Source organism: Sceloporus undulatus, chromosome 3 (assembly GCF_019175285.1).
Source record: "Sceloporus undulatus isolate JIND9_A2432 ecotype Alabama chromosome 3, SceUnd_v1.1, whole genome shotgun sequence".
In the NCBI taxonomy this organism is placed as follows: domain Eukaryota; kingdom Metazoa; phylum Chordata; class Lepidosauria; order Squamata; family Phrynosomatidae; genus Sceloporus; species Sceloporus undulatus.
In genome coordinates this window covers 42,295,505-42,308,300 of record NC_056524.1, presented here as the reverse complement: position 1 = coordinate 42,308,300, position 12,796 = coordinate 42,295,505, and the positions used below count along the sequence as shown (strand labels likewise).

At 40.5% G+C, this 12,796-nt stretch overlaps 1 protein-coding gene across 1 annotated transcript in view; it reads left to right on the top strand.

The window, feature by feature from the left end:
* The first annotated feature begins 7,565 nt into the window (after window positions 1-7,565).
* GTPBP8 (GTP binding protein 8 (putative)) overlaps window positions 7,566-12,796 on the top strand; it is a 7,944-nt gene continuing 2,713 nt past the window's right edge. The window contains 4 exon segments of the mRNA XM_042456740.1: window positions 7,566-7,655; window positions 8,727-8,784; window positions 10,120-10,559; window positions 11,311-11,409. Of these exon segments, the coding sequence (XP_042312674.1) occupies window positions 10,164-10,559; window positions 11,311-11,409 (495 nt within the window). The 5' untranslated portion in view covers window positions 7,566-7,655; window positions 8,727-8,784; window positions 10,120-10,163.

Here is a 12,796-nt window from a genome sequence, read left to right as displayed (position 1 = left end):
CTACAGTGATACGTTTGGTGGGAAGAATTAGATGATTATGGAGCTGTACACACAGCCCCTAAGGGACGGCGCAATGCCACCACTTTCCTAGCTGGATCCGTGCCATGGCAACCGCATGCCGTGGGCCCGATCTGTCCTTTCCAGGGTACAATAACCACAGTGCCGTGGCTATATGGCTCTCCTTCAGTGCTGCATCATCCAGACACAGTGCTGGAGGAGCACCATGACACCACGTGCCATGTGGAGCAGCGCACAGTATCATGGCGCCCTGGGGACAAAGTCAGGATGTGTGTCATGTGGACGTAACGCCCTGACTCTGCCCCCAGGCCAGCCTTAATGGCTGGTCTGAAGAGCCCCTTAAAGAACTTTAATTCTGGCTACTGAAGAAGATGACAGTTGAAACATGACTGACCTTTGTTTTATTGAAGGTTTCCTCTTGTTGAAGATTTATGCCCAGTGGACCTTCATATCTATTGCTACTAAATTGTTTGGACTCTGTACTTTTTATATATGGACTACTGACAGGTAGGTTGATGGTAACTTTATTTGTTTGTTTGTTTGATTTCTCTGCTTGTTTGCTTTTGACTGGTTTTGCAATTCAGCATTTATGCCCTATTGTTTCTTTTCTCTTCTAGCAAGGCTAGGGCGACAGTTCCCTTTATCTCTCCTGCTTCTGACACACATATTCACAGACTCTGGAACCTTCCCTCACTTGCACACAAAAGATTTCCCTCTTCTCTCCCTCCCTGTCTATGCACACCAATGGGCTTGCTCATTCTTTTTCACATACACATAGCCTTCTCCTTCACTGTCACAAGTATATGGACATCATGCATGCACACAGATGTACACACAATCGCAGTGAGTTGGGATAAGCCCATTGCATCTCCTCCCTTTCTGCTACCCAGCTGAATAGGTTGCAGTAAATGGCACTGGGAATAGCTAGAGCAGTGAACTTAAATAAGCTAAAATATTCATTAATTAAGTTTTAAAATTGCCCCAGTGATTCAATATACTTTAATTATCAATGTGCTTTCTCCCTCCCTCCTTCCCTCCCTCTCTCTTTCACACACACACACACACACACAGAGAGAGAGAGAGAGAGAGAGAGAGAGAGAGAATCCCAAACTGACTGAATCCAAAACTATTTCTGTTAGGACTTTTTGATGAAAACTCAAAAATAAAAAAAGAATGTGAAAAGATTGCCTGGTATATGATATTGGCAGGTACATTAGTCTATGCAAAATATTGGAAGAACCCCAAAATTCCAAAAAATGATGAATAGAGGGAGAAAATGATGGAAATTGCAGAGATGGAGAAACTGACACATTTGATTAGAAGGAAATTCATAAATCATTGCTTGAAAGAATGGAAATTAGTTATTCAATATGTATAACAGAGGGAGTGGGAAACAATAGTAACAGGTTTTAGTGGTTTGATATATTCATGTCTGCAAGTATAAGTAGTAATTGGATGGGTTCCCCCCCCCCTCTTTTCTGTGTAGGTGTATCTTTGGTTTTAATAATAAAGTTTCAATAAATAAAAAATTGAAAAAATGGTAGAGGTCAGCACACTGAAGTAGAAAGCATAATTGTCTATTCCCAAGAACCACAAAAGATGTCTAATGTACATACAAAAGAAACAGAGTGTTTACAAATGTTGTGTAATCAATCTTTGCTTACTGGGATAAAGATCATATTTGCTTGGTGAGGACTTCTACCCTTAAAAAGCTTGCTATAATTATAACTATAAATGATAAGAAACTGTCTTATTGTCAGCTATGTAGTTTCACAAAACTGGATGATGGGAGGAGTGTGGGTAGAAGAATGAAATGACTATTAGTTATGTAGTGGTTGCAAAAAAGAAATGCTTACTGCATTACAAAATGAATGCACAAACACATCATTATACCCTAGTATTATCTTATTGTTTAGCATTTTTATACATAGGTTAAACCACTGGGATTTGATTCCAGGATCCCAATGGATACCAAAATCCATGGATGCTAATGTATTAAATACAATAGCATAGTAAAATGGTGTCCCTTATATAAAATGGCAAAATCAAGGTTTGCTTTTTGGAATTTATAATTTTAGAATATTTTCAATCTGTGGATGCTTTAATCCATAGATAAAACATCTGTGGACATGGAGGGCCATCTGTATATACACCATACCTATTGTCTAGGTGGAAGCTATCAGTGATAACCTGTTTCCCTGTGCACTGAAAGATGTTCTGTCCAATCTTTATGTAGTTGTTAAATCACGACTGCTAATCTTTTTCAACTTTATGGTTGTTTTCGGAACATTATTTATTCATCATTACCAACAGTAGTGTGGTCTATCTCTTTTCTTACTGCATTTCTACCTTGCTACTCATTTCTGCATAAAAGCTAAAAGATGTGGTTTGAATGTTACCACCTCTAATCAAGACAGAGGAAGGAAATGTCAGTTTTTAATCTGGCCATACTCCAGATCTTACTAGGCCCTGGCAAGATAGAAGGCAACAGAAAAAAGAAGAACACATTACAGTTGGATAGATTCAACCAAGGAAGCCATGTCCCTGAATGTGTAAGACCTGAGCATGGCTGTTGATAAAAGTCTCTTATTCATAGAGTCGCCATAAATCGAAATAGAATTGATGGCAATTAATAGCATAGTGAAGAATGTTTCATTCAAAAAACTGAGCCTGTACAATTCCTACTATGTAGTCTAAATCCTGTCCTGAAGGAAAGACTTGTGTTCACAGTAACTAGTTGCTTCAGCATTCTGTGCAAAACAGGGGTGCTTGAAAGGGTTGTCTGCATTGCTTATTCTGAGAAAAACCTACAGAACCAAAAAGCTCAATAAATGTATACTTCTACAGAAGTGAAATAACTCCTCTATTTGTGGACTAAATTTTTCCTCCTCTCTTGTCAGAATCTTGGTTTTGTATTTGCAGAGTCATGCCTATTATGACTTGAGATCCGTAAATAGAAGTTGTCTGACAGTCTGAGCAGAGCTATAAATGCTCAGAGTGGTTTACTGACAAAATTCCTATTTCCCATTTCTAGCCACATGTGTCAGCAAACAAAACGCCTGTTTTCAAAACAATGGTGCTAGACTATTTCAGTAAGGTAGCTACTCCATATAGCAGCTTAGTGGGGGAAAAATTCTTCAGCAATATTTATTCCAGCAGTTTACTTCAGCATTTTCTTAGTTTGAAACTTGCTCTTCCTAACAGACTCCAAAGATAAAAGGAAACAGTACAGTTAATCAGGGTGGCTGGCAAGCAGATCTATGTCGGGTGGTCTTCCAGACCCAGCTCTTAGAACAGTTACTGTTTGGGGTTACTTCTGGTTCGTAATAAAGAAATTTGACATCACTTTAACTGTTATGTCTCTATCCTGTGGAATTCTGCGATTTGTAGTTTGGTGAGGTATTCAGCCTGGTTTATCAAAGAGATCTGGTGACTCACCAAACTACAAATCCCAAGATTCTCCTGAGAACCAGGGGAAAAAATAGGGGTTTGTTTACTCCATGTGCCTGCCATTGTGAGAGCCAGCATGGCATAGTGGTTTAAGTGTTGGGCTATGATTCTGGAGACCAGGGTTTGACTCCTGCTTGGCCATGAAATCCACTAGGTTACCTTGGGCAAGTCACATGCTCTCAGCCTCAGGGGAAGGCAATGGCAATCCTCTTCTGAACAAATCTTGCCAAGAGGGTTGCCTTAGGGTCGCCATAAGTCGGAAATGACTCGAGGGCACATGACAACAATAAGCCTGCAGTTGCATGGAAGAGAAGGGATGGGGAAGAAGCTGGGAGAGAACCAAGGCAAAAATGGGTCAGTCCTCCCCAAGAAGCTCTGGGCACTTGGGAAGTGGGAGGACAGAATCCTGTTGGCAACTGACCTGATCTATGCCTACAAGGGTTTCATGGTCCCTGAGCTTGGAGAACATGATTTGCCAGCTACAGCTCTTATAATGTGCAACCAGTATTGCAATGCTGGATTGGGGATTCTGGGAAACCAGTCTTAGCCTTTGAAAACAACAATTTTATTCCCAGACTGGTAGAATTCAAAGATATAGCCATGTTAGTATGTAGGAATCAGTATGTAGAGAGATCTTGTAGCATCTTTGAGACTCACTGAAAGAAAGAAGTTGGCAGCATGAGCTTTTGTAGACTAAAGTCTACTTCCTCATATGCAAACCTAAGTAGATGTTAGTCTACGAAAGCTCATGCTGCCAACTTCTTTCTTTCAGTTAGGACTTTATCACACAGGGAAAATTGGGGGCTTAAACATCTATTATTCTGTGAAAATCACGCAATCGCGATTAACATTTTCACACAATGTTGCAATTAAAGTGCAATTATCTTGTGAATAAACAGCCACTAAACAGCAACAAATCATTCACAAGGAAATCCTGGGAAATCTAAAAAAATTGGCAAGAAATTCATACAATAATTCAAAAAATGTATCAGATAAAAATCAGGCTAGAACCAGAAACTTACCTATTGAATATGGCAGAAGGCAAAGAGGAAAGAAAAAACCTGAAAGGAATATTGCATTTATTGAGAATAGCAAGAACAGTTTTTTCAAAACACTGGAAAGAGCCAGAGACCCCAACTATTGATGAATGGCTTTTAAAAGCCTTAGATGTACTTGAAATGGATAAATTAACAATGTTAATGAGAGATAATATAACTAAAGAGGGAGAAGAAATATGGGATCCATTGTTGAAGTATTGTAGAAAGAGACGATCAAACTGTGATGAGAAACAGAGAGATTACTAAAGTATGAAAAATGAAATATAAAAATGTACATAGTTCTAGGAGAAGAAAGAATATGTATATAGATTAGTGAAATGGATAATAATTTTGAAAAAAGAAAGAGGAATATATGATGATGCTGTGAAGAATCTTTTGAAAATATAGAAGTTGTCTCTTATCATAACAGACACAAGAAGAAAAATTTAGGGAGGGTGTATGGAGGAAATGGCAAAGATAACAATGTAAAGAATACAGTTCAAATAAGAATATATTTTATCAAGTGTATAAATAAAGAATATTTTAAAAAAAGGAATGCCTGTGAATGATTTATTGCTGTTTATTGCCTGTTTATGCCCGGGATAATGGCTCTTTAAGTGTGATGTGTGTGAAAATGTTAATCACGACTGCATGAATTTCATGGGATAATCCCCCTATTTTCCTCATGTGATAAAGTCCTTAGTCTCAAAAATGCTACAAGATCTCTTTACATATTGATTATATTCCCAGATTAGTATGACTACGGCAGTAAAGTATTTTTCCCTATCTCTATTGCCACCTGGTGTTGAAAGGATGGTAATAACTGTTCATTTGCTGCTGCTGGATGGAAATCATGCAGAAGTCTAGATGATGTTGCAATGCAACTCCCATCTGGAATGGTTGGAAATGATGAGATTTGCAGTTCAGCTGGTGGTTGTTGCTTAATAGTTAAGTGTATGAATCACGATAAATCACGAAAACCATGAACTTGCAGAGCAATTTTATCAAAAGTACGAAATGGCCTGATTTAGACATGTAGCCTGTAAAATGTGTGCAGATAGAAAAAAGATCTACCGGTATGTACCTTGCAGCATTTGACTATGGCTTTCTATGATATCATGTGTCCAGATTTCCCTCCTCATCTATAGGATCCTTGCCTACTTGGAATTAAACTTAACCACATTACTCACTAAAGGGAAATTATTTTTGTGTAGCATGGTGTAGTTGTGATCTGAGCATCAAACTTGTTAAAAGTCTGGAGGCCAGAATTTGAATCCCTGTTCAGCCACAGAAACCCACTGGCTGACCTTGGGCAGGTCACAATTTCTCCTGCTCAGAGGAAGGCAAAGCCAAAACTCTTCTGAACAAAACTTTCCAAGAAAACCCTGTAATATGTTCACCTTAGGTTCGCCAGAGGTTGGAAATGACTGAAAGGTGCACAATAACAACAAACAAATCTGGACATATGGGAGGGGAAGTTCTGGGAAGTTCATTTTATAATCTGTTTGCCCAGGTTAAGTTCAGTTCTTGCAAACTGAGGAAAGCCGGTAAACATAACCTAAGTTCAATGAAAGAGAAACATCAGTGGTAAACAGTAGCTCTGACTGAATTCGGAACTTCATGAAAGTAGAACAGCTGCCATTTTTGTCCCTTTTGCCCTCGCTATATCTTCACGTTATTTCACTTTGCCAGTAATACCATGTTATAAGCTTCCTGCATTTGCGGGGTTTTTTTTCTAATTTAATTCTATTTTAAATCCCATTTCTGTTCTGGTGTGATAAGGTCCACCTATAGGGCCCCCTAACAACCATAAGTGGGAGTCAGCATGAGGACACACAAAAACTACAAGCATTTAAACAGCAAAACCAAACCAACAAACAAAAGTGTGGCAATGATAACACATTAAGGCTGTAATCCAGCACTTCTTCAGTGCAGCATAAATATCAATATGCAGAGATATGCCAATACTATACAACCTTCATGCAGAATAGCAAAGATATCAGTGTCAATGACTGGGCACTGTTTTGCACTGTGAAGTGTGCAAATGCAACCGCAATGCGCAACCACAAAGCACAGTGCCCAGGTGCAACTGCAATATACAGCTTTGCTCTTGCCCTCCTGTCAGCAGAATACATTTATTAGGATATTACAAATAATTCACCCAGCAGGTGTTTGTTGTGCAATTTGCACATGTGTACATCACTAACTGAATGCCAGCCTAAGGAAAAATGAAAGAGACTAACTAGATTACCGCACTAAACTCTTATAGTGCTGATATGCCACTCTGACTGCTTTGGCTGCCTCCTGTTGCATTCTGGGATTTGCAGTTTAAGAGGGGGGCATTTAGAATTCTCAGCCAGAGAGCTCTTAGGCCTCATTGAACTACAAACCCCAGAATGCAACAGGACGCAGCCAGAGCAGTAAAACTGGAATAGCAGCAGAGTGTAATGCAATAATGTGGTCGGTGACAGAAGTGCATCTCAAGTCTCTGGAGACCAGGGTTCGAATCCCTGTTTGTCCATGGGACCCCCACTGGGTGACTTTGGGCAGGTCACACTCTCTCAGCCTCAGAGGATGGCAATGGAAAAACCCCTCTGAAGAAACTGGCCAAGAAAAAAAATCCAGTGATTGGTTCACCTTAAGGGGGCCAGTAACTAAAAATGCCTTGAAGGCACACAACAACAACAAACAACAAAAACAACAACAACACACTAGCAGGACTATAAGAGTGTCACTGTGCTCTTTAAGGGGATTTTGGACTTCAGCTCCCAGAATTCCAGGCTATTGGCCAACATGGCTGAGGCTTCTGGGAGCTGAAGTCCAACATCTCTTAAAGGACATGGGGAAATGGATATAGAGTAACTATCTCTATATCCATTTCAGGGAAGCTTGTGTGTGGAACAAAACACACTGCAGAGATATTAATCATCCCTCTTGAGGCCTGGCTCAGTGGTGCAAGGGCATCCTGGGAATTGTAGTTCTGTGAGACATTGAGCCTTCTCTGCCAGAGAGAGCTCTGAGGCCGCAATAAACTACATTTCCCAGGGTCCCTTAGCAAGCAGGCTCCTTTTTGTCAGTGTTTCCTCCGAGGCGAGAGAGAGGGCAAAGAGCTGGGCTCTCATTCGCTGCTTCTGGGGCTGGAAAAAAGGGGTGAGTTTTGGTTCCCAGGAGGAGCACTCATTGGGAAGAGGGAGGAGGGCAGGACGTCCTCCATTATTTCCCCCTTCTTTCCAAGAGGAGTCCTGCAACGTCCTCCGCTTTTAGCATTGGACTGAGTAGACTTTTGACACTCTCAGTGCGGTGTTCCTGGGTTTTCGGGGCAGGTTTCTTCAGAGGAGGTTTGCCTTAAGAGCTGATATGATAGCCTTGTTTAAATACTTGAAGGGATGTCATATTGAGGAAGGAGCAAGCTTGTTTTCTGCTGCTCCAGAGAACAGGACCCGGAACAATGGATGCAAGCTGCAGGAAAAGAGATTCCAGCTCAACATTAGGAGGAACTTCCTGACAGTAAGGGCTGTTCGACAGTGGAAGACACTTCCTCGGAGTGTAGTGGAGTCTCCCTCCTTGGAGGTCTTTAAGCAGAGGCTGGAAGGTCACCTGTCACTGGGGATGCTTTGACTGAGAGTTCCTGCATGGCAGAAGGGGGTTGGACTAGAGGGCCCTTTTTGGGGTCTCTTCCATCTCTATGGCCTGTTACAGACTGCCAAAATAAAGCTGCTTCGGGTCTCTTTGGAGGTACAGTATTCTGTTTAAATGATGCATGCACCCTAAGAATCCAGAAGCTGCACCAAAGCTGCACTCCAGTGCTTAGGAATGGAGTGTGGCTTTGGCACGACCTCCGGACTCTTAGGACCCATGCATCATTTAAATAGCATACCTCCAAAGAGACCCGAAGCAGCTTTATTTTGGCAGTCTGTAACAGGCCTATGCTTCCATAATTCTAAGGCCAATCTGGGAATCAAATCCTGTACTCCAGAGTCATGTACTGCAACACTCAAACCACTACACTAAGCTGCCTCTCTTCTGTAAATAAAAACTCATTTCATAGAATCTTGGAATCATAGAGTTTTGATTCAGAGTTTAGGTTTTTAATGCACCACTGCAGCTATAGTGTATGTGTTTATTGTTGTTGTTGTTAAATGATTAATTTTAAATGCAGATTGTTTTAACATGTGTATGTTTTTCTTATTTGTCCTTTTAAACCGATGGGTGCTGTAACAGGTGTGTTTTAACTGATGTTTGCCTGTTGTTCCCTTCCTCAGTCCATAGGGAGAGATTGGTAAGAATTAAGAAATAAATGTTGTCGTTGTTATTATTGCTATTAGTTGTGTTACTTAAGGAGGCATTTGAGTTATCAGCAAATTGTATTTAAGTGGCAGAATTCAAAGGTACTGTATAGCTGTGTTAGTCTGTAGAATCAGCATGTAGAGAGATCTTGTAGCATCTTTGATAGTAACTGAAAGAAAGACGTTGGCAGCATGAGCTTTCATAGACTTCAGTCTACTGAATATACTTGCAGATGACACCAAATTAGGAGGAGTGGCTAATACCAAACAGGACTGGATCCAAATTCAGAGTGACCTTAATAGATTAGAACACCAGGCCAAAACTAACAAAATGAATTTCAACAGGGAGAAATGTAAGGTACTATACTTATGCCAAAACCCTGAAATGTATGGATATAGGTTGGGGGACATCTGGCTTAAGGAGACAACATGTGAAAGGGATTTAGGAGTCCAAGTAGACCACAAGTTGAACATGAGTCAACAGTGCGATGCAGCAGCTAACAAGGCCAATGTGTTTTTAGGCTGCATCAATAGAAGTATAGTGTCTAGATCAAGGGAAGTAATAGCGCCACTCTATTCTGCCTTGGTCAGGCCCCACTTGGAATATTGTGTCCAGTTCTGGGCACCACAATTCCAAAAGGACATTGAGAAACTAGAGTGTATCCAGAGGAAGGTGACCAAAATGGTAAAGGATCTGGAAACCACGCCCTATGAGGAGAGACTGGGTATGTTTAGCCAGGAGAAGAGATAGTTAAGAAGTGATATGAGAGGCCTGTTTAAGTATTTGAAGGAGTGTTACAATGAGGGTGGAACAAGCTTGTTGCTCCAGAGACTAGGACCCAGAACAATGGATGCAAGCTCCAGGAAAAGAGATTCCAGCTCAACATTAGGAGGAACTTCCTGACAGTAAGAGCTGTTCGACAGTGGAATACACTCCCTTGGAGTGTGGTGGAGTCTCCTTCTTTGGAGGTTTTTAAACAGCTGGATGGCCATCCGTCGGGTATGCTTTGATTGTGATTTCCTGCATGGCAGGGGTTGGACTGGATAACCCTTGTGGTCTCTTCCAGCTCTGTGATTCTATACTTGTCACTGTCAGAATTTATGGCTTTTCCTGTAGATCTATTTTTATAGCCTCACCTATCCCAAATGTGTATACTATAACGCATGTGGAGTTCTAGATAATACTACATATATCTGCTGATCTGATATCAACAAAAGCTCATGTTAAAAGAAATTTGTTGGTCTTCAAGGTGTTAATGGACACTCATTATTTTTGCTACAATTGTGGTAGTGTTCATAACCTCTCTCTCTCTTTTCTCTTTAATCAGCCCTCTGACCTTAAGAACCCTAAACTAAAGACTGCTTTTTAAAAATGAATGTACTACACTGGTCAGTGGAGAATTGCATGGCTTTTAGCAATCCATTGGCAAAGATGTTCCAGTTATCAAAAGGAAGGAAAGATCTAACAATAAGCTGGTTGCGGCAGAGACATCTCGTGTCCAAAAGCAGCACTCCTATCAAATATGCTTCATTTTCAGAAGTTCAACAATTACAGGAAAAACAGTTCACTGGACTCACTTTCCCGCTCCAAGATCTGGAAAAATATCTTACCCCTAATGTGGACACATCATGCTTTCATATTTTCAGTCCTAATCATGATGACATCAACAAAGCAGAGAAGTTTTTCATTCAGTCACGGCAACACATCATTGATTATTACTCTTCTGCCGTCCGTATGGATCACATTCCACAATTGTCATTGCCAGAGGTGAGATTAATTAAAGGTAGTTGCAGTCTTAGAAGCAACTCTCTTACCATTTTGGTGATTTTCACAAAAGAGTGGCAAATGTAACCAAAACTGCATTGTTTCAAATGTTGTGGGAATGAAGTATGGAGGAAGTGAAGGGGGTATTGAAAGCATGAATAGAGATCCACAAAACTCTATAATTTCAGAATTGGGCTTTATTGTAGCTGTTAAACACAAGTTTCTGGTCCTTGTGATAGAGAACCAGAAGCCGCTTTTCCTTTGCTGAAAAAGACAAGACACAGGCAACGCTGTTTCAGACAACTGTCCTGACATCATGGGTAACAATGATAATGTGCTGAAGTTCTTGTAACTAAATCCAAAGAATAACTGTAACTGGTACAAGCTGGGGTCTGGAGTGTGGGCGGTGGATTGTATCAGCTATTTTCAAGATATTAAATGATCTTGCCCATTATTTTGTCCATAGAACTTCTGCAAGATCCCAAATTCTAGAAATATCAAAGGGTCCTTTGTCTTTACAAGTGTAATGGTGATGCTACAAAGTGATGCTACAGGGATAATAGAACTCCACATCTTCTGAAGATGTATATTAATTGCATGGGAAATTAGATTTATCTTACAGCCACAAATTGGACTGTGCAGATCTTAGAGGTGACAACAGAGGTAACAGATGAGTGGCTGCTTTTTTTAATGGCATACCTTTTTTATTGGTGGAGAAAGAGAAAATTGCAGTGATTGTAACTTTCCCCCCCAGGTATGTTTTTTAGGAAGAAGCAATGTGGGAAAATCCTCCTTAATAAAAGCCTTATTTTCATTGGCCCCTGATGTTGAAGTCAGAGTTTCTAAAATTCCAGTAAGTATTTGAGGATTTTTTATGTTCACTGTGGAAGTTAATGGAACCAGACTTCAGCGAGATCTTTTTGGTCTGTTTCATGTATTGAGAGAAAAGAGCAAAAGAAATCAGCTTGGAGGAAGAGATCTCAAGAGCTAACACTGTTATTAGTATCATCATTGTTATTCTGGGGAGTTTATGAGATGAACTATTAAAAACCGTCTCGTTCTGAGCTGTAGCCGGGATGTGGGATGGTGGCGGGGATTATCGCATGCTAAATCGCCCCCTAATCATCGCCTGCCATCAGCCCGGGTCCCAGCTGCACTCCACCAGCACTTTTTCGAAGCTAGAAAGCTTCCGATTTCGAGAAAGTGCGGAGTAGCACAGCTGGGACCTGGCTTGGACCCGGCCTGAGGGCGGGCGGCGATTAGGTGGTAATTTAGCATGTGATAATCCACATCTCTATCCTGCAGCCCTGTACACTTGAGATGGTTTTAAAGTTCATCTGATAAGCTCCTTACCTTCATTAGGCATTGTCACTGTTATCTTCATGAAGCACCTGATCACTGCTAGCATCTCAAATGTGATCTGGGAGCTGCATGTTTCCAAGCTGTGTTTCAGGAGAATTATTCCTACAAAATTCATGAGGCTATATAATTGGGACAGAGAAGAAATATGTGTTTATTCAGTTGTCTGGAAAGCCCTGAGAGGCTTTACTAGTTATCTGCACACTTACCTTGACTTTCTGTACCACATTTTTTCCTAGTTGTGTAACTGTGGTCATTGTTGGATCTAAAATATGAGATGTTGTCCTGCTGTGCGGTAGAAACTTGGCTCTATTGTCCAGAACACACTGCAGAAATAATCCAGTTTGAAACTGCTTTAACAGCCCTGGATCAGTGCTAGGAAATTCTGGGAATTGTTTATTGTGGAACCAGAGCTCTCTGACAGAGAAGGCTAAATGTCTCGCAAAACTACAGTTCCTAGAATTCCCTAACAGTGAGCCAGGGCAGTTAAAGCAGTCACAAACTGGGTTATTTTTGCAGTATTTTAGAACTATGTTATTTTTCCTTTGCAACATCCTTTGCATCACGTTGTGTCTGTGTGTGTGTGTGTGTGTGTAATACATAGGCATTAGGTAAAGAACAGATAAAATAAGGACAAGCAAAATGTAGGTTATGTGCAGCCCCAATGCCATTTTTGCACACATACCTCAAATTTCAAAAATGTTTGTGTGTGTGTGCCCGCGCACACACAATATATCACACACACACACACACACACAAAAAGGGAAGGAAGGAATTATAAAAATATAAAACTATACAATACAATAGTAAAACAAATTATCCATCTAAAATACAAAAAAAAATAGTATAATATAAGCAAACTAACAAATACATATAATCAA